Source organism: Pseudoliparis swirei, chromosome 1, assembly GCF_029220125.1.
Source record: "Pseudoliparis swirei isolate HS2019 ecotype Mariana Trench chromosome 1, NWPU_hadal_v1, whole genome shotgun sequence".
Classification (NCBI taxonomy): domain Eukaryota; kingdom Metazoa; phylum Chordata; class Actinopteri; order Perciformes; family Liparidae; genus Pseudoliparis; species Pseudoliparis swirei.
In genome coordinates this window covers 8846724-8870039 of record NC_079388.1, presented here as the reverse complement: position 1 = coordinate 8870039, position 23316 = coordinate 8846724, and the positions used below count along the sequence as shown (strand labels likewise).

General features: G+C 41.7%; 1 protein-coding gene across 14 annotated transcripts in view; it reads right to left on the bottom strand.

The window, feature by feature from the left end:
• The window catches only part of ptk2aa (protein tyrosine kinase 2aa), a 61537-nt gene extending 39147 nt beyond the window's left edge, over window positions 1-22390 (bottom strand). For 7 of the 14 annotated variants that reach the window (XM_056417080.1, XM_056417458.1, XM_056417614.1 and 4 more), the window contains exons 1-7: window positions 14609-14771; window positions 10055-10081; window positions 3721-3959; window positions 2563-2732; window positions 1053-1140; window positions 740-819; window positions 161-223 (exon numbers count right to left, since the gene is read on the bottom strand). In XM_056417080.1, the coding sequence (XP_056273055.1) occupies window positions 161-223; window positions 740-819; window positions 1053-1140; window positions 2563-2732; window positions 3721-3959; window positions 10055-10081; window positions 14609-14627 (686 nt within the window). In that variant the 5' untranslated portion in view covers window positions 14628-14771. Of the gene's footprint in view, window positions 1-160; window positions 224-739; window positions 820-1052; window positions 1141-2562; window positions 2733-3720; window positions 3960-10054; window positions 10082-14608; window positions 14773-22265 lie in introns of those variants that run through there. The other 7 variants (XM_056416997.1, XM_056417155.1, XM_056417236.1 and 4 more) reach the window with 4 other exon arrangements.
• Window positions 22391-23316: the final 926 nt, after the last annotated feature.

The following is a 23316-nucleotide window of genomic DNA, read 5'->3' as shown; positions in this document are numbered from 1 at the left end:
GAAATGATTTCTATTGTTTTCCACTTCCAAAACAGTCACTGTGTTGTTATTCGGTTATTTTGGCCGGGTTATAACACACATTTCCATTCAGAGGAAGGATGTGATGAACCAGAAGGTTTGTGAGCTGCCACAGAATTTAGCTCAGGAAGAAAATACTTACTCCAGTAGTTCATAGTTGGATTTCTTGTCCAGGGCGTTTCCTCTCATCTCTTTGAAAAACCTCCTGGAATTGAAACCAGCGGGACACAGAGAAAGAATAAGGTCAAACACATTAACTGCAGACACGCAATTTGTCAAATGTGTCCAAAAACTATTCAGCTTTCAAACATAAGAGGTCAAAACTTAACCGACATTTGTAGTTAGACCAACATATTTGGGCTTGTGGCCTCCATCAGAATTACAAGTGAAGGTTTTTTAGTCAAAGAAGTTGGTGTTTCTTTAAATAATAAACACTGACACATGTTGGCAAGAATGATGAGTGGGGCTGAGAGGCAGACATGAAGAGTTTCACACAAAAACAACTCATCGAGTAAAGAAAACTATTGTAAACGTCAAGGATATTGCTTTAACTGATAGTTAAAGAGTTAGTGATTGTTTCTAACTAATATTTCATCTTTGATGGGAGCAAACTCTTGCTTTTGTTGTAAAAAAGACAATAGACATCACACATAGAGAACTATACGGTTGTAGTACATGGTAGCTTTGAGTTAATCATGCGCAAAAGAGAACCACGTCCGACCTGATTTCTAGACAACCCAGTTTTAGAGCAACATCTTGTTCCACCTGTTCCCCAATTTCTATCATGTAGTCATTCTTCACCTGGGAGACACACATACACAAAGATATGTTCATCAGCACATTTATTTCTACAAACAACAGATGTCAAGCCATCTATACATCACACACACATATACGCACTGTCCTCGTGACCTAGATTTCCCACACACAGTCCTACATGCCATATGTCTCAGCTGCTAGTTAGCTGCTGGCAGAAAATTAAATATGTTTGTGTGCCTGGGTGCATCTGTGTGTGTGTGTGTGTGTGTGTGCACCTGTTGGTAGAAGTAGTTGAGTGTAGGTTTGTCTTCTGTGAACTGCTGCACAAAGCCCTTTGGAAGATACCGGATCCTTAACTCATACCTAGAGTGGACAAGAAGAAGGGAGAGTGAGCGTGTTGCGCAGAGAGGCAACAATAAACATTTTCTAACTTGAAAAACAACAACTTGCAGCTTTTGTGTCTACTGGGAAAACTGCTGGGACACGGTGATTGTTTGAGACGTCTTCTTTGTGATAAAACATTAGAACAAGTGCGTTTCAGAACCAAGTGGATAGCAGAGCAGAGGAAAGGAAAGGAGGGAGGATATCGAGTCATAAGATACAATCAATTATAGATAAGACGTGATTTTATACTGTGATGAACAGGAGAAGAAGAGAGAAGGAGTCGGGAGAGGATAAGACAGAAGGAGGAGAGTAAAAGATTGATATGCAAGAATGCAAATCAGAAGACTGAGTGCACGATCAGAGGAGGAGAGACGGACAGAGACGGAGAGCGTTGACTTAGTGAGCAGGCATCTGGTTCTCTCTCTTTTTATGGCCACGGAGCAAAGGGCTCTCCCTCACAATAGCATGAGCACCGAGGCCACCACAATAAACGTAATATATCCCCGTGCATTAACATCCAAACTGCCAAACCAAGTCGACCACACTATATCACACACACACAACAGATGGGTCGTACCATTTTTGATGTTGTACAATAAGGCAGCCTGCTGAGGCTTCAGCTGTGTGAGGAGACAGTGACTTTGACTTAGTTTACTAGGCTGAACAACTAACAACTGTCTCGATTATTATTGTCTAGGTTATAAAGTGTAACCTAACAGCTTTTCCCGAATCTTCTTCCCTCAAGGACCTGCATGTGCCTGCCACAGAATCTCCTGTCAAGCTGGACGACGTTTCATCTTTGGCATCTCAATGAATACAAATACTTTTTGACTTGATGAAAACATTTACATCTTTATCATATCCTATCTTTGGTGTTTGCCTGCTAGCTGCTAATCAAAGTGTTGTAACACCACATTTTGCTGCACATTCTTTTCTATGAGCCTGTACCCCGCTTTTTCCACTTTGTGCAAAGTTTAGTCACATGTTCATCGACCACCACAACATCTTTTACATGATGTAATAATAAAAGCGGCAGAGAAGGAAGAGGGACACTGCTTAGCTGATAAGACGCTTAATATAATATTATTTACAACTATGTGCTGTTTTTAGTCCACGAGCCACACCAACACCCACAGTTTATGCTTCACACCCATTCCCAAATCATTTCCTGTCAACACACTTCACAGAGCAAAATCTGGTCTGAAACAACTTTTACAACAATTATGTCTGTAAATCCCATCAGATCTCAGCAAAGCAACAGCTCTGAGTAAAGCATGTGCTTTGTTTGCAGCCTGAAGCTGTGACAATGAACAGGCTTCGGCATACCATTTTTTTATGTTACATTAGCACAATGACAATTTACCAAATAACGTTGTTCAGCAAGATACACGCTTCTCTCACCTCCACTCCTCACTTGCTCGTGCCTGGTCATATTTTTCTCTGACGTGGGACACGCCCATATCGGGGTGGAGCCAGTGCACCTGGTCTCTGGATTGGCTGTTGCTGAGACGCAGGCCGAAACAAGACGTCCAGCGCACTTTGTGGATGTCAAGAATCTTCTGGATTATTCCCTGGAAAACGAAGAGTATCAATTTTATGTGAGGAGCTTTTTTTCTACCGTCTTCTCCTGCACAGTTACAAAGACTTTAATACAAAATGCATTTATAGGTTGAACACTGATATTATGAAAGGAAATTACAAAGTACTGTCCCTTTTAAATGTGGTGGATCAACACATGTATATCAGTGCAGTGATTGCTAAACAAAACAAAGATGCCCTGTGGACAAAAACAGTTAGCTCGTCCATAAAGTCAGTCGGTCATACCTCTGTGTGCCGACTGCTCATGTTTACGTCTGGCTTTTTGTATCAGGTCAGTGAGGGCATGAGTCTGCGTGTGTGTTGGTGCATTCAAGTGATTCAACATGACCTTCCCACCCAAACAAGTTGACAGACATCATACACACATGCAGGATAATGCTCACACAACCATGTGTGTTGGCAACGCTACGGGCTCTGACCTAGATACTGAAGGAGAGAGAGAGAAGATGCAAGGAGAGGAGATTTGGAGACGTATCCTGTACGACCACTAAAGTTTGAGCAGAGCTACGTAGTTCCTGCATCATGGGAGTCGATCTAAAAGCAGACCGCGAAGTAAACAGACACGTACACACATAGAGTGGGCTCTGAGGTTATGTATATTTGCTAATAAACTATTCTCATTGTGCTGAGAATCCCTTATCAGAGCAGATGGCTAAAACCTTGAGCTGAGGACGACAGCCGGAATCCACCTTTAAAACTACTGCTGGAGGTAAACTGCTACATACAGCGTCACCAAATGAGCAATGTTCTTTCTTTTTAAATATATAGAATAAGGCTGGGGATATTGTATATTTTTAGGGTTGAAAAGACTTTGTTTCAGATTGAAATATCCTGGAGGATGAACATCTCTGACTAGTAATTTCCAGGTTTTTCCTCGAGCTCATTTGTTGTTGTGAGTGAATTCTCACCAAATATACATTCAGTATGTGGTGGGACATACAGGTGTGCGTCTCTTCTTACTTTGATATCCGTTGCATCTCCATATCTGATGTTGGAGGACCAGCAGCTGTGTTCAGTGTTGGTCTCAAAGTGATGGAAGACCTTCAGAACCCTGTCCACGGAGCCAGCCATGGTTCGGTCCGACACCCCCGTGCTTAGTCGTGATTTGGCGCCTCCCAGGAGGGTATGGTTCAGGTTGGGGTCCAGGTAGGCCGTCGCCATGGTTTTCCCTGCTGACACCGCTAGGTGTCTGTCATATTCTGGGCAGGAGAAGAGAGCAAATCAGACATTAGTGAAATGAGCCAAACAAAAATAAACTACTTTAAATTTTCATACGAAGCAATCATTCACTCCTGCCTCACATACTGCACGCAGCGTGGTTACGGTTGTGTTTATCATCGGATGCTCAAAAAAATTACTCATATGCCAAGACGACGGCTGTAACTAACATTTGCATCACAGATGAATCTTCTGATTTTCCTATTGATTCATCCTGTGATCACTATATATATCCTAATGCACAACGAGCCATCTTCACTTTGCTTGATATGTGCAACAAACAGTAAAAGCCCAGAGGTATTCAGTTTATGTTGACATAAAACTAGAAAAGAAGCAAATTTGAGAAGCTGAAATTGGAGAATGTTTTCCGCTTTTGTTTGAACAATGACGAATGCCATCTGTTATAATAATGTCATCTATTATAATAATAGTTGCCAATTATATTTCTGTCAATCTACTAATCAATGAACCAACTAATTGTTTCAGTTCTTGGTAATAATAATGGACGACACGTTTCCTTCTTTTCTCTGCTGTCGGTTACAAGCGGAAGCACTCGTAATGTTTTGGACTAACAACTAAACGCTGTGCTCAAATGTCTGTTTGGGATATGACATTCTTTGGCAACATTTTGGGGGAAAAAATATGAAAAACACCGAACAATGAAATACCAGAGAGAGAAATAAAAGGGAGAGAGAGAGGTTCAGTCAAGGTCAATGGTCACTATGTAACCCCCTGTGCCTTTGACACAGAGACGATGCCCCTCAGGCGGACGTTTCTCCTGAAGAAGAAGTTGTGACATTGACACACTTCCTGCATTTTTATGGCAACTTCATCTGGTAATGCCCGACAAGAACTACCTCCCCTGTGTCTGTATGTCTGACTGTACGAGACGTGTTTCTGTGTGCGTGGTTGTGTGTGCTGTTGTCATCATGGCACTGTAGAAAAAGATGGTGAGATCTCTTTCACTCTCTTTTTCTGCGTCCCTTTAGTCCTGTGCTTCTCCTCCTCTCTCCTCTATTAAAGGAAAATTGATATGTTCTAGCAGGTAATTACAGCTGAGAGGAAGAGACGGAGAGTGCATTGGCTGAAACACACACACACACACACACACCTCAGAGGAGAGACTGTCGAGTTGTTGAGGGATATATCACAGTGAAATAAATATGTACCTCTTTTCGATTACAAAGAGTAAAGACTTTTAAATTCACTCTTATAGCTTTCAGCGCCTGAACATACCTCTTTCTCTTCTGCCACACACACTCACTCATTACGGATGCCAAGCAACGGTAGCTCTGGCTGTACACCAAGTCAGTTCCCATGGAGTCAGATGTCACTGTGGAGGGGATTGCTACTTTTGATTGTGTATTTTGTCTGCCTGTTTGTCTGTCTGTGTGTATATACATGTGTGTGTGTGTGTGTGTGTGTGTGAAGGAGATGTCATTCATACCTTTGTCCCAACACATGGGGAAGGGACTACAGCCGCTCATTGCCATGGAAACACATGTCTGTCCATTCCTGTGTCTGTCTGCACCGAGGACAGAGAGACAGCGAGCGGTCTCACAGCCTCGCATCTCTCACACACACACACACACACACTGAACTTCTCTTGTACAGAAGCTACATAAATAAACACACACACCAAGGTCCTGACACAACTGCAAGAACACACTCACATAACCCAAGCAAAACAACACAGACACACACTCCGTCTCCAAGGCAGAAATCTTTGTCTCCCACTTTAGTAGACAGCTTCGTTAGCCAACAGTTACTTCCGGAGAGGTAGATCTCAATTTTCTGGTCCGTTTACACTTTGTATAAAGTGTGACAACAAGGCTTTAAAAAAACACTTAATCCTGTTTTGTTATCTACAGTTGCACAAGCCAAGAATGTTCCCCAAAGATAAAAAGTTAGCTTCATCCACAACGTCTTTTCAGCCCGTCAGTTGCCCCTCTCCGATGACATTTCACTGTTTCTTTTTTTGCCCAATTTCTGCTCCATGCCTGCACTCCATAGTTACGCAGTTGCCGTGAAAGAGTCAGGCGTCCGCTGCTCGGTAGAGGATTTGGGTTATGTCACTCAGTGGAGTCCCTGGGATGGTGAGAAGTGCAGAGGCAAATCCAACGTGTACCGTGTTGATCCGCTGGCAGTTAGTTAGCGGTCGCAGGGAAGGAGAGACAAATACTGTGCTCTGTGATAAACAAACAGAAAGGTATCCTCTTCTCTTGGAAAAATAAGTGAGAGAGAAGAGTGAGTCTGTAAAAAAATAAAGTAAACAGAACAGCGGGACAAAGAGAGAGAGAGAGGGAGAGAGGGAGAGAAATGCAGTGATTGTTTCAGGATGAATTGAGGATGAAAAGAGGACAGGGCAGCAGCACTGAACCCAAGTTGAGTTGGAATGAGAGAGATTGAGAGAGAGAGAGAACGCTGCTGGAGGAGCAGGAGGAGCTAGAAACTATTAATATGCTAATTGTGCTTGTATTTAATGAAAGAAACCTCCCACTTCTGTTTATGAAGCTGACCTCAGATCAGCCCTTATGTTGTACCAATATTGCTACAAGTACCACCGATCACATATAAAGTATTTCACTCCCTGAAGATAGAAGCGAAACAGAAACACACATTTGCAAAGAAAATCTGGACTGAAACAGTAATCAAGAACGTTTCAGATATGAATCATCTTCCACTTTGTATGGACTCCTCTTGAAGTAATTTATCGCTGAATATTTCATTCTGCACTGTTTCATAATGAGCATGGTTAAATCCAAAGGCAAACTGCCACCAGACCCTGAACTCGACTCCTTCCGGCGGTTTCAACTTAGATCACACACACGACTTCGTAAGAAAATATTATGGATGAAAAATAAATAAATCAAGAGGAAAATGTTTCCCAAAAACTCAAGGTAGAAAAAGGAAGAACATATAATGTTTGCCAACACAGCCGCTGCCCTGGCTGTTCCCAGCATGTGAACCAGCAGCTGTTAGCAACATGCCAACCAATCCACTTCCAAACACCACACGGTCTCTCCATCAATCACACTTCATCCTGCACATTCAAAGTCACTCGACCCCCCCCCCCCCCCAGTACTTTGGGGGGGGGGGGGTGTACTCCCTCTCGCGCTCACAGTGCTCGGGGTGCTGCCCTGAAGGCTCATCTCCAAGGCAACGTGCCTCCGCGACCCTGCGAGCGAGTGGCACCTATCGTTGCGAGTGTTGCTGCTGACCAGATGCCAGCCTCCATTACTCAAATGGACACATGGCCCAACATATAAACGGGAGAACGGGACCGACCTCAATGAGATACTGAGCACACACACATACAAACGTACACAGCAATGTCACGTTGGAATGGTACCTTGTGTGTGTGTGTGTGTGTTTCCTATAATCTGTGCTCCATCTCAGGCATTGGCCTTTGTTATGAAAATCTGGTGTGTGCAGGGGGTTTTAGTAGGGTGGGCGTGCATGCGCGTGTGTGTGTGTGTGTGTGTGTGTGTGTGGACCATTGAAAGTCTTTTTGTCGGAGGGCCGGATGTCGGCAGAATGGGAAGCGCTCTTTTGGGACTGTACCAAATTCTCTCTCTTTATCTCGCTTTGTGTTTATGAACACGTCATTGTTTTAGCCGGGGAGGGAAACACAACTCCCACTACACATGCAAATACAAATTCAAAGATGCAGGTAAACCTCAGAACCGTAATAGCTACTTTGATGTGTCCTGATGTGTTATTAGAGACCAATTAATGTGTTTCCACCCAAGCCTCAAAGGTACATTTCAAAGGCTATTTCAATTACAATTGTCTTTGACTCATAAAAGAAGACAGTGTTTCTGCTATTCTACTTGATGACTCTTTTGCTGCTATAACAACATGGAACAATAAAACATGTTTCATACCTTCCTGTCTCTTTACTCAGACGTCCCCCTATCAATTTGTAGTATGGTAATGAGGTCGTACCTAAGGTGAATTGTTCTTAACCCTTGTGTTGCCTTCGGGTCAATTTGACCCGATTCAATGTTTCACCCTCCTGTCGCCTTCGGGTCAATATGACCCGATTCAATGTTTAACCCTCCTGTTACCTTTATATTTACTAACATATTTTACCCTTGAGGTCAATATGACCCCAGCTATTAAAATCTCCAGAAAATTATTAGAATTAATATTGTTTTCCAAGTTTAAGTGTGAGGTACTTTATGTTTGTTTGTTGACTCCCGAAAGAACACCGACATTAAACATTGAATCGGGTCAAATTGACCCGAAGGCGACAGGAGGGTTAAATATTGAATCGGGTCAAAATGACCCGAAGGCAACACAAGGGTTAAAGCACACACTTCACATTGTCAAATGTATTTTGACATTATTTGCTGCCACATATATATTTTTAAACAAGCAGCACATATGGATGTGTCAAGAATGTTTGCAGGGCCTTGATGTTGTTGTTTTCCTTCTGTGTATTTATGTTTTACTGTATATATGGTGTGCTATATCTTGATGTACTGGTTTCACATTATACGAAATAACAAAAAAACATTTCTGGGTTAGGTGATCGTTGCTACTAACAGTTAAACGTGAAAACCACCGGTACACACTGAAATTACCCTTGAAACATCCCGCACAACTTTGTTTCTGGACAGACAATTCCATTGTTATTCTCGTTATTCCTCACAGCTGAAAACAATTGGGAATTGCAAAACACTGGCAACTTAATTCATCCAGTGGCCAGCGAGGCCTTTCTTCAATGTGTGATGACACACGCATGCCTCCCTGCTTATTATATTTCAGTATTCAAATACAAAATGAGAATAACTATATACCCTCAGGTTATTGGGAGTTAACCATGGACTACTTAGTCTCTGGTAACTACAGTGTGAGGATTAGTCACACAGTCCTACTAATACAATGTTCACACTCCCTCACCCGCCTGCAGTAATTAGACCAACACACCCACACACAGATAGATATGCCCACTCTGTGTCTGTTTTCTCTCGTGCTTAATAGTCTTAAAGACACACACACACAATATGACTCACATAAATACGTGCAATTAGTGTATCTTCGCACAAACAAACAAAAACACATATGCAATCTATAAGCTTCCCTGCAATGTTGACACTTTGCTCCTTTTCTACAGTGAATGTAAGTGTCCTTCCTCTTGAGTGGTTTATGGAGGGCTTTAGGTCAAAGCATGTTCAGACAAATTCAAAACACTGTTTGTTTTTTATTTGAGCTGAAAAGTTGTATTTGATTAGATTTCTCCTCAATATACTAAAGTATGGAGGATGGAGGAATCATATAATCATGAGACTTGCTTCATAATTATATGATTCATAATTACACTGTAATCCCATCCAGGTAATTAAATAAGACTAAAATGAAACTGTTTATCATCTTGATAAAAAGATTTGTTTAAACTTAACTCAGGGTCCACTTTCTACTCTTTTCCACTTCTGGAGAATTCATCTCATGGTTAGTATCTCATGGTATTCGCACCCGGATTTAAAGTGGGCTCAGCCGTCATCCCAGGGAACTTGAAACTAAGGTCACATGATGACAACTGAGCCAACTTTAATTTGCTGATAAAGACATGGTTGAAAGCTCCAGGAACAGAACAGACTAGTAAGTAGTCAGCGTGTTAACAGGGTTCATACACACATGACTTTAAACCAAATGTCCATGACCAAACATTATATGAAATCTCCGTGTAAAACCAAATGAATGAGAGACAATAGTTTGATTAAAAGAATAAATATGTATATAAATGTATATTATTTTAATCAAACTGTGTAAATGAACATACGAACATAACACATTTTCATGAGTTTTCCAAAACTTTTGGGATTAAATTTTTTTGCAAGGACTTTTCCATGCCTGTAAATAACCATTTTTTAATTCCATGACTTTTCCAGGTTCTCCATGATCGTACGAACCCGGAGTTAAGATTGATTCCTCAAACTATTCCCAAGATCATTTCATGGAGTTTCACACTAATCCTCCTCATGTGGTGGCCTCACGCTCTGAATGAGCAGACGAGGCTGAGTGACCATCAGCTTCACCAGGAGGGCACAGAACACGTGAGGCGACTCACCTGTGTAGTCGGCAATCCTCGAAATATCTGAAAGACAAACACAGACATAACAAGGAGTTAGCTGGTTTGTTTAATTATGGGCCAATTCAATAAAGCGATCATCAGGTCAGAACAAAAAATATAGCTGAAGTGTAATAAGTTCCACAGCAGGTGATCTCAGATCAGTTACTGGATGTGAATTGCAGAGGGAACCCAGTGACTGCTGCATGGCTTCAATCAATGTCCTGTCAACCTTTCAACAGGATATTGATTCATTAAAAATATAAATCTATATATCCCATTATTACATGATTGACTCCCACTAGAGAAATGATGAAGCTAACTGGTAAACGTTCATGGTTTCATGTGCCGCAGCTTACGAACTGACCACAAACTCACTTTCTGGACAAACTCCAAAATGACGTGATTGCACTCTTTAAAGTTGCAGCGTACATCCGTGGAGACGTACCTGGTGAAATAAAAACAAACTGTATCGAGTAGCTCGGTGCACGACGCTAAATCCATACGACAGCTCCCGAACTTCCACAGGAAGCCCAGGAAAAGCATTTTGAGAACTTGACACCCAGACGTATCGCAGCCAGTTAGAGCCGTGATACGGCCGTGCGAGAGGTCAGGAGGAGAAGTGCTCCGGTGTCTAGAGACCTTGACAAACAGACAAATACTGGGTGAGCACGCACACACACACACACACACACACACACACACACACGCTCCTTTTTTACGAGAGTTGATGACAATTAACAAAAACATACACATACATTGACAGACACACACACACATGCACGGACACGCACACACACAGCGTGAAATGGCAGCAGGGGTTGTCAACAAAAATGATGTAATAAGACAGTAAGAAAAGCCACATCCCAAACGGAAATAACAGAAAGGCTACTCATGATGTGTGTGTAAACAGATCCGGAGTGTCTATAATGACATCTTCAGTCGATACCGTGCACCCCCGTCTCTCTCTTTGAGGCGTTCAATGTAGGTGAACTGATCTGTGGCCGGACATCTTACAGTCTAGACTAAAAACCAGAGGAGGCGTTTCTCGTGTCTGAGAAACAACGTTAGCCAGCGCCTGAAGACATTGCTGTCTTTCTGCAAATAATTAGTCAAAACACTTTGTGTATTATTATTAGTGATACAGTGTTTTTTTAAACTTTTTAACTTTAGCTCGCTATGTGTTTTTTCTCTTTACAGCATATCCTGCAGGAGTGCTAGCATGGTGCTAATTACATACCAGTCTAACAGCCTCCATGGCAGACATCAAAGAGGTCCACGAGTCACACACACACACACACACACACACGCTTGGCCTGTGGACTGACAGGCGACCCAAAACACCTGCTCTTCAAGCTGTCCTCAAGACCCAGACACACAGGAGGAGAGTGAGTATGTATTTGTCAGATCTATGGAGAAATACTCACACACATCACACTGTGTGCTGTTGAAGGTTCACCAGGAATAATGACCTCAGTAACTCCAACTATCCGACTATGGGTGTGTGACCTATACGAGCTATTGCGGAGGAGGGAAAGAAAAATACTGCCAAAAAATGAACAGTTGCTTACAAAACTGTGTGCAGCTCAAAGCAACAAGCGAAAGATCAAAGTGACGGGGAGGAACAGCAGCAGATGTTCTTTTCCCACAACAAATTAAAACACAAAAATCAACTGAATTAACCTGATGCGAGCAGTCAGCTGTTCTGCCTCCATGCTCTGTGTCTAATGGTTAAAGCTGAGCTGTGTGTGTGTGTGTGTGTGTGTGTGTGTGACCCAATGGACAATGGGGCGTTACTGGAGCGTGAAGTCTTTACGACGCAGCAACGTAACGCCTCAGGCGCCAATCACTCCTGCCACACGACATACACGTTCATAGAATCACACACACACTGTTTATCGGAGTTTTGATTTTGAAAGTGACACATAATGTCTTTGATAATTCCGTATTATGGATAAGAAAAAAAAATCCCGTATTTTTCATGACTCAATTTAGCGCTTGCGCCTTTTTAAAATAATTTTCACATTCAGATCAATATTGAGCAACACCATAGAAAATTGCGCACACACAAACACACACACACACAGATGATGCATACTCCAGATAAATCCTACACGCTTGCAACATAATAAGGTCACGTGAACGCATTTATCTGCAAAAGCGCACACCCAGTGACACAGACACACATTCACTCAAGTGTGCATCGTGCAGGTGCAGTGATAACGCTCACAGGCCAACTGGAGCGTAACGCTTACACCATGGATAATTCATGACAACAGATTTAGGACGAATGAGCTTGTGAGATAATAGTGTAAAGCTCTAAATGTATTTCCTTTTCAAATTATACCAGAAACAGATCATTTTATAACGAGCAGTTTTTGGCGTGGGTCTGATGTGAATTGAAAACATGTTTGAGTAAGAAGGAAATCAAATGGAACATTAGAAATGTTATTTTTCTTTAATTTTGTAAGAGAGCAAACATTAGGGAACTGATTTACCAGCCAAAGAAATGAATACCCAATCCTGGTTGGCTGATGAAGGCAAATCAGAACTGACTTAGCTCTATGCTCATGCTCATATATATATATATATATATATATATATAATAAATCAATACAGTATATTATAACGGTATTGTGTATCAAGACAAAAATGCCAAGTATTTATCTTTTATGATATAAACTATTACTATTGCAATTACGGTTATCGTGATTAACCGAGCAACTGCAGTTATATAAGTTACAGTTTCATCCATCCATCCATTTTCATCCGCTCAATCCGGGGTCGGGTCGCGGGGGCAGCAGACCGAGCAGACCCAGCAGACCCAGCAGACCCAGCGGGATGACCCTGACGTTCCAGTCACTCTGGGGGATCCCGAGGCGCTCCCAGGCCAGCTGGGAGTTATAGTTTCATAACCGTTGGAATTGAAGAAGCAATGAAATCTATGGTGACCCGATTCTTGCGTTGAGGAATGTTGTTTGTGTGTGCTTTAAAATCTGTTGTGCGAGTCACGTGAAGTGTGTGTGCGCCGGTTTGAGAGTCTTCCCACTCACTTGAAGCATTGCTGTAAACATTTAAGGAACACTTCAGCCTCATATTATCTACCACAAAGTCCACTTACTTAAATGACAAATGATACTCATATTGTGATACATATGAATTAACACATATTCTTATATCAAATTAATGATATGGGGATAGAAGATTTTGACCATGTCTGCATTTTTATCTGTGTGTGTGTGTGTGTGTGTGTGTGTGTGTGTGTGTGTGTGTGTGTGTGTGTGTGTGTGTGTGTGTGTGGCTATGCTTCTTGTTTAGCAAATTCCATCAATTATGAACCAAGATCGAAATATTAAAACACACTGAAATATAAATGATCTAACCTAGAAACAAAACACCTCAGGGGGAGTATTACTTAACTCCAACATTTACACACACGCCAATACACACGGATCACACTGAGATACACACCAACACCTACACACGCAGCCATGTGTGCAACACTCTACATATGGATGCACAGGTGTATTCAAACACAACCCACTAATTTGACACACATATCATCTCACACACACTGCTTCCCCCCCCACACACACACACACGCCTCTTCACTGCACATGTACACTTCAAGTGGAAGCCTCCTACATGCAGTCAAACCAACACTTACATCTCCTCTTATTCTAAAACACAAACACAATCGTCCCTCATACGGCTGCCAGATGGAGAGCTGAACAGTAGTTAGATAATGTTCAGATAAATCCTGGGATGGTTTCCGTTAGGGCTGAAAGTCGCTAACCTTCATTATTGTTGTATCTGCACTATATTACCTAAACTACTCAACCAGTTGGTCTATAAAATGTCAGAGAATAATAGGAAGAGAAAGCCTCAATTTTAATGAACCCAAGTTAACATCTTACATGTCTTGTCTTGTTTGACCAACAGTCCAACATCAAAAAATGCCTAATACACAAATATATTAATTACAGAGAAATAAAAAAACTAATACATTTGAGATTCTGAAGCCAAACATGTTTGTATATAAATAATACATTTATGAAAATTAATCAGTAATCAAAATGTCCAATTGACAAATAGTTTTAAACTCTTCCTCCTCCTCTTCCTCAATATCGATATCATCGTAATTGTAACGACTGCAAAACTACTTAATAACAATCTTGTTTCTACAATTCTTTTTTTACATCACTTCCTCCACCTTCTCTTTATCATCATCATCATCATCATCACCATCACAACCATAAAACTGCACTCAACATCCACACTTCTCCATCTGCACTGTAAGTCAGACAGTAAGAAACCAAAATGAACAACCACACCAGAACTAAACCCTTCTGACACACACACACACACACACACACACACACACACACAAACTCAATCATTCTGATTTAAGGGACGACAAAATGAAACAAAACAACAGCACAAAGGTGTTCATAAATGTTCTAACACACATCCTGTACATCATTGCACAGAGGAGTGCAGTGTGCACACATGCAACCACACATTCACACCAAAGTATGTCTGTTTAAATCTTACCATGGTATAGTCCTTCCATGTAAAGCCCCAAAGAGAACAGAAGAGAGGACAGTAATCCCGCCCTGACAGCAGCTCAATTGTGAAAAGCCCAAACCCCCGGCTTGGGGGTCTTTGGGCTGCTGTTGAAGTGTGCTACTCAGCTAACTCAGTAACGAAGGCTAATGTCAGCTTAATCTTACCGCCTCCTCCTCCTCCTCCCTCTACTACTACTAGTAGTACACTGACACTCAGATGCACAGCGGCATGAGTGGGAGAAGAGAAGGGGAGGGAGGAGGGAGGCAAAGAGAGAGAGAGTAGAACGCTTGACTGAAAGGGGGAGGGAGATGCAAGAGAGAAAAAGGAGGAAGGAGGAGGAGGGGGTGTCTTTGTCTCCCAGGAGAGGGATGGAGGGGGAGAGAGGGAGCCAGATGTACAGGACTCGAGAGGAGGGAGAGACAGAGAAAGACATGATGCAACAACTTCATGAAAAGAAGGGAGAAGCAGGGAAGTACGGAGTCATAAAAAACAGAGAACAGGAAAGCAATACGGGGAAAAAGAGACAGTGAGGAGGACTTAGTCATAGAGGGAGAAAAGACAGAGCTGAGAATAACAGAAGAGAAAGAGAGGGAAAGAGGGAGAGCGGTGTTCCCTTTGGCTATTATGCCCCCCCCCCCCCCCCCCCCCCCGGAGCTACTCAATTAGTCATAATGCAATACTCTCAACTCAACGTCGTCCTACAGAAATCATCAATCTTCAGAACAACAAAATAGTGAATTGTCCCACTGACTTTGTTTGCTGAGGGCTGCACATGTAATACAATTAGACGGAAGTCAAATCACATGCAGGGATGTATAGGGAAGTAAACCCACCGAATAAATAATACTTGTAGACGGAGTAGTTCACTCACCCTATAACCTTAAATCACGACAAAAGAATAGGTCAATACTAAAGTTTAAAAACACTTAAAATAAGTTATAGGAATATGAGATGTGATCCCTTCTGACCTTTGCAAACTTGGGCAGATGCAGCAATTTTACTTTTTGCTGTAGTTTCTACAACTCACAGCCTCGTCACAGAATGTCACTTGTGGTTTGAAGCTCATTTTGCGCCGAACATGCAGCAGATTGATTTCGTACATCACATTGTCGAGACTAATAATATTGATCAGAGCACGGACTGAAAGTATTAAAACAATGTTGGGTATTTCCAAAAGTTTCACTTATACCGAGACTCATGAAACTGATTCTAAAGAATGAAGATGGCAAACAATGTTGGTTGACAATATAAGACACCGTTTAAAATATAAAATGTGTCAGAGATGTCATTTGATAAACAAGCAAGCAAACGGAGTAAAGCAGATTAATGGGCCATTGGATTATAGGCCAAGATGTCACACTGTTACACACCCCGAGCTCTGACTCAGTTACAGGGTGGATCTGAGCTCTGACCCTCGTGTCCCAGCTGGACGAGTTAACATCGCCCTCTAGCGGGACAGCATTTGTTCATGCGACGTCGTCTGAGAGCAACCCTGCTCCTGGCCCAATGCATACATATATATATATATATATACATATATATATATATACGATTAATGTGATTCTCTAGTCTGCCTGAGCATCAAAAACAGCTCATTGTCCATCTGTGACTTTGGGAAAGTCAACAACTCAGGCAAACCGAAAGCCCACCGTTTGTTTGGCACCTGGTAAACTTCATAATGCTGGAACCTATTCTGTTCGTAAACTATCCCGTCAGATACAACAGACAGTTGTCTTGTGTTTGCATTGGCTGACATTTATGTTAAAATACTTTAAAAAACAGGAAAACATTCAAGCAGACTAAAGAGAGACAGAGAGAAGAACAAGAGGACTTGAGACTATTCTCCAATGAACCTTTGTTACAAGAGAGTTGGTGACTACACAGGCACACACACACACACACACACACACACACACACTGAGGCATTATCCATATCTGACCTCAGCAAAACTAGTTTATTGGAGCACACTAGTGAATGTGGGTGTGATGTCATACCTATGACTTGTATCCAGGTGTTTTACTGATCATGTGGAGATGTGTGTTTCCCTCTGTTCTATTATGATTGTAGTTTGTATGTGTGTGTGTGTGTGTGTGTGTGTGTGTGTGTGTGTGTGTGTGTGTGTGTGTGTATGTGTGGACACATCTAGAGAAGTGATGAGGTCATATGATTGGTCAAGCAGACATTTCTCTCTCTCTCTCTCTCTCTCTCTCTCTCTCTCAGCAACAGCAATAGATGGCAATAGTACACAACCAACAATACATTAATATATAGTCTTGCCTTTGAACATTGCAGAGAGCATCTGGCCTGATGACTGAGCTGACAACGTTTTTATTTATTCAGTTAGTAAATTATCAGCCGCTGTAAAGGTGCAACACTTGATTCAACATTTACAAGCATAAGCATTTTGCATTAATTCAATTTGGAATTGTTGGTGCTTTTGTTTTATTATGTGCAATTAACACAATACATCTACTTCGGGAAGTTATTGGGCTCAGCCAACAATATAGTACAGCCAGTAAAACCACAACGTTTAAGTGTCAAGTCATATTTGTAGGAAAGAAAAAAATGCAATATAACGGTTTAGTAAATAGGCTTTATGCTGGTTCTCTGAACAGAGCCAGTCTGGCTGTTTTTCCATTTAAAGACTGTATGCTTCGCTCTGAGTTTTTAACAAAGTGCGTTTGTTGTCTGGGACAAATCCTGAGAAATCAAAACTGATGGACAGCTGAACAAATGGACGACGACAGTCGGGGACCAAAATAAAGCACCGAGGCTCCCGATGATCCGAGAGGAGACTGATTCACACACTTTCTATACACAGGTACAATGAAACTGTTTTAATACATTTAGAAATCTTGGGACAATATATTTTTGACTCATCTCTCTATTTTTGTTTTTCCCCTCTCTTTTCTCCATCCAGTTTTCTTCTCCTCCCACCTCTTTTCTTCTCTGTGTCTAAATGACAAAGCTCAACAATTACTTCTTTCTCTGTCTCCCTCTGACTCACAGCGATGTAATTACACCGACTGTCCACTCAAACATCACAACCCCCTCCCCCCCCCACACACACACACACACACACACAGAGGGTGAGGGGCAACTTATTTACAATATCTGTGGTTGTAAGTGGTTTTCTCTCATCTACAGTTTAGTCACTGCTTCGCTTTGAGAACACTGAGGGAGAACAAGAGAGCGGTCATTAGTTTGTCGAGTCAAGAAGTGAGCGCAGGCGAGCGCGCACAAACACACAAACACACGCACACACACGCTGTAGAGGGAATCGCTGTGCTCCGGTTCCATTCATCATAGTTGACATGCTGCGCCACTGACCTGCATAACCGAAGGTAGCTGTGTGTGTGCGTGTGTGTGTGTGTGTCCTTGTGTGTGCAGGACCCAAGTTGGGAAAAGTCATTAACTACGATGTCATTTCCTGCCATTGTAGCACATTTCAGTGCACAGTCAGAATGCTTCGCTGCACAGTGGCCCGTCTACGCACATCGACACACTGAACGATTTGAAAACCTGTTATTGTCTTCTATTAAACATCACATGCATATTTTAAGAGCAACTGCGGGAGAGAGGATATCCCGTATAGCACATGGCCACCTGCTCGGACAGACTGACATACAATGGCAATTAATCCAACTACTCACACACATACACTATCATTGAGTTACTGTTTTGGAGTCAATCCCTAAAGAGGTATAATATAGTTTCAGATTATACAAATAACCAGTCGACGTTTGTTTGGAGAGAAAAATAATCCTTTGAAAAACAATAGGTTCCTCTACGCGAGGACCCTAATTAGGGATGCATCCGGTTTGTTGGGACATTTCTATATCTTCCCATTAGTGTGAAATATTCTGCAGAATTTAAATTGCTGACCATGTAAAGGAAAGTTAGGGAATTCCCCATCAAATGTTTGGAAAATGCCTCTGGTGAGTTTCCCAGCTGCTACATAGACTCTCCAAAAAGTATGTCCAATGTCATTATTACTTATACTACTACACCACATTACGTATATCGACTCCAAAAATCAAATAAATGCCTTTTCAGACCCAATTAAAATCCTTGGGGTAAGTTATTACCGGTATTATTGTCTTATTGTCATTTCCCACCTTAATTGACACAAATGCAACCACAAGTGTGCACACACGTATCACAAAAACAAGTTAACAGGGATAAGTTCATCCGGCAAACCAAGACAGTGTGTTCACTCACGTCGTCTTGGGTGAACACGGTCATTATCGCAGCACAGCGACATTAACAAGCATGAACACAGGTACACACAAACATACCAACACACACAGAAACACCCAGAGAGGTCTGAGCAGTGTTGCTGCTGCGGAGAGGAAGAAGGCGTTTTCCTCTCAGCTCCCGGGGGAGCGAGCATGCTTGAGGATGTACAGTAAGTGCTCTGTGGATGTGTGGGGTGAGCTATGGGGGCTGCTTCCTGAAAGCAACCAATCCAGAAGCGAGGGGAATGGACCTTCATTTAGCCTCCAAACACCTACACACACACACACACACACACACACACACACTCCTTTTCCTTCACAGCTGAAACCACGAGGGAGGATGTAGGGGAATACTACATTTATAAGACATATACAATCACAGCCAGCACTTGCATGAGCGTGCGTGTACACACACACACACAAACACACACACAGTTACAAATTAAGTTACTGGTGGGAAACAAAGTTCCCCATTTGCTTGATTTAACTGTTTATTCCTGATTTTTTTTTTCGTCCTTAGATGAGTTTGGAAATACGATTTATAAATATGCACAAGATGTGAGAAAACAGTTTAGACCTCCACAGAGCCAATTCTGAGTGTGTGTGAGTGTGTGTGTGTGTGGGGGGGGGGGGGGGGGAGCAAATATTCAAACTGCAAACTCAAGAAGAGGGTTGTTCGTTTACCACCGGGACGAATAATTTAACTTAGTGCCAAGAATTACTCATGATACAAATATCAAGGACACACATCATGGTATTCAGGAACGAGATACCTCCACACACACACACACACACACACACACACACAGCATGTGTCTGCAGTGAGTGCTAATATCACTAGTTGGAGTCATTATGAGTCACACCACATCTACAGATACTAGACTTTTGGCTTTGTGAGTGTCGCCCTCTTGTCTTTCTCTCAGTGGTTCTGTCTTCGTCTGCACACCCGTTTGGGTTAGAACACACTTGAGTAGAATATATAGTAGATGACTGCAAAGAATAAAAAAGTAACTTGGTAGAAAAGCAGAGCTGAACTTTGCAAGAAAAATAAAAAGCAGACGACAAACAGCCGAGTTATCTGTCATGTAAATGACTGCTCCTGTAAGGTCTCTGAGTGTAGTCAAGTGCTTCTATAAATACAGGCCTCTGGCACTGCTTTGCAATTTTCACACACACACATGCGCACGCACACAAACACACACACACACCACTACCATGCCTGGATTAGCCTGCTACAGCCCAGTCAAAGGAAGAGTCGTATCAGAAAGGTGTAAGTATTTACTCTCTCTGAAGTGCATTGAGTTCTTCCAACACACTCACTGACATCAATCACAAAAGCCTTCATTAAACATTTTTTTAAATAGGAAAACACTAAAAACGAAATTCCGAATGAAGGAATTTCCCCAGAGATGATGCATATCACAGATTGAAGCAAACGTGACATATGACTTTGTGCTTGTTTCTCAGAGTAATGACATGTTTCTACTCCGGATAAAAGATGAAATTAGTAGACTGTGGTTGTCGTTTACCACAGCGCTCTAACAAACATGCACGGGGTGCATTTCAACGTAATCAAATCAGACAAAGTTCATATCTATTTCTGCTGCTGCAGTGGAAATAAATACTCATCAAATGGATACGCTCATGAACAGTGTGAACCTTGTTTGCTCATTAAGAAATACCATCTCCGACCTGTATACAGATTTGTGAAAGTAATTTAGAATCAATGCATTTACATTAATAGTTTGGTGGTTTTGCTTTACATCTGGCAGCGTTCTGTGCTATGCATTTTGAATATTAAGATAAACTATTAATAAATGATTTTCCCAGTTTATTGTCACCTCAATGTGCTTGTTTCAGTAAACAACAGCCTTAATAAAACAGTGAACAACTGTAACATAACAGTAAACACAATGTGATTACATTGTACCGACAATGTACCAAACTGGGACTGCGATGCATCCATAACTCAAACCATGACCTTGAAGAAACTTTGCATTCCCTCCACAAACAGTCATGGATCACATCAGTGTACAAATACTGCTTTGGGTTTAGCCTGTCGACTGAATTGCAAATATAAGTGTGCAGAACCGCACTCCTATTAGTATACTGTAGGTCTGAAGCCTCAGTGGCCTGAGGATACTGCAATTCATTAGCATTTTCTTGCATCTTGAATATGAAGTAGAAGCAAATCAGGCTCCAGCTTTCTTTCACAGTTGGGGAAAATGCAGAACACAGAGCGGCATGTTTCTGAGATGTTTCACTTGGACATTACATTTTCAAGTATCTTATATCTCGTCAACCAATTTTGTTATGTCGGAGATTAGATATATATTTTTAGGGATCTCAAATTTTCTCGAGAATATGAATAACTACACCAACAATCTGGGGTTGTTTGTATTAGCATAGGCCCAAACACGTGTTTTCCATGGATTTGATTAATTGATTAATAATTAATAATTGATTAATGTGAAAAATGCCATCACAAGCTCTTTGAACCCAAGCTGATATCTTGTCGTCTCTGAGCAACAGCCCACAAAACAAAAGCTATTAAACTCAAAATATATATATTATAAAAATATAATATATACAACATTAAGCTGAGAGAAGTCAGTAAATCAGTTCATATTTGGCATTTCACTTGACTGACCAGCTGGAACTATTTATTGTCAAAATTGTTGCAGATTATTATTACAAACCAATTAATAATGTGACAAATTATTTCAGCTCTGAAGTGCAGGATTACATGTTCTGGACGAATCTTCCCATACCTGAAATGCACCTGATTAGCCAAATAATATCAGCACAATGAGTTTCATTATCATACATCTTACTAACACCGTTATGTAGCTGTAAGTGCATTGGCCACTTGGTTAGGTGTATAGAAGTCTTCAGAAGCAACTCACGTTACGTGAATAAATGAAACATAACTGGTCCATGAAGGTAGAATGGAAGAGTTCAGTTTGTTTGGGATGGGGGGGGGGGGGGGGGCACAGGGAAGTCCTTGGTACAGGGAAGAAAAATGCACTTAAAACAGATTTAATATAGTTTAATATAAGAACCACGTGTCAGTTAATCCGGTGCACATATCTGCCATACATTGGAGTTAACGTGAACGTTTCTCCACATTAATTCCACGTGAATGTAGCGACGAGTTTGGTGGCAGTCGGTCACTTTCAACTGCTTCAAGTTACTAAAAAGCCAAACTACGTCCTAGTTACGGTGCCGTAAAGCGACGCTACTTTATTAGTCATTTCCTTATTATGACCAAGTGAGAATGGTTTAAAAACTGTGAAATGAAAGCAGCAAAGTTAACGTTGACTCCAGACGGGACGTTGAACAAACCGCATCCCATACTTTCTTTTAGCAACTGAAATAATCACCAAAGCACAATATCACTCACGTTGACTTGTTCCAGGGGACGTCCGAGAGGTTTGGGGTGTCTTTACCGGCGGGAGAAGCCGTTACCAGTGGGGGAATAGTCCGTTATTTCAGTTGTGGAGCTAGGGGTAGTTATAGTTACTGTCTTTTTTTCGCTCCTGCCTCTCCCCCCTTCTCCCTCTCCCGTCGCCTGTTCCTGCTTCCCCTCTCCACATCCAGCATTCCAATATGGCCGCTGTTGGGAGCGACACACACACACACACACAGATACACGCACAAACCCCCGCGCGAGCCGTGCACGCACACACACACAGAGAAAGAGAGAGAGCCAACTACTCCCTCAGAAAAAAAACCCTGCCTCAGGCACAGCACACATCAGCTCATGAATGAATGAATGAATGTGTAGATAGGGCCGACTTTACATGTTTAAACTGTAGTAAGAGCAGTAGTAACCACAAGGGAAAGAAATACAAAGACAGGTCAAGCATTGAAACTTTCAACCAAAGTTAAATCAAAGTATAAGCATCAATATACCCTTATAGTGCTGAATAACCTGATACAGAATAGGTCATTTCAGAATAATTTACAGGGCAATAACATTAGGTTATAGTTATTGATGCATTCATGTGTACATCACTGTAACACTGCAGCTCTGTGCAAGGAATCAAAGACGACACCTCGTAGCCACAACGTGATACTGCAGCGCTCGTGTTTACATTCATTAAAACGCCTGAAAACGACACGAGGCTGCTTCCGTGTAGGATATAACTCTACAGACCTCTACACACATACGACTGGTCGGTTATAACTCGCAATCCTGCTTTTTGTATGAATCAAGGCGCATGATAGCACATGTTCCAACTTTCTTTTCTTTTCTTTTTAGCAAAAGTGGCGTCATTGAGACATGAAGGACAGTTTTCAGTTTGCTGAGCTGAGCGTTATCATTTTAAACTGTGATTGGCACATCTGTTTCAGAGCTATGAGAGAGACACATACGGTTACTGGATGAAACACGGGGTTTCAGATGTCTCTCACCATGGTCAATCTCAAAATAAAATTATTCCATGAAATAA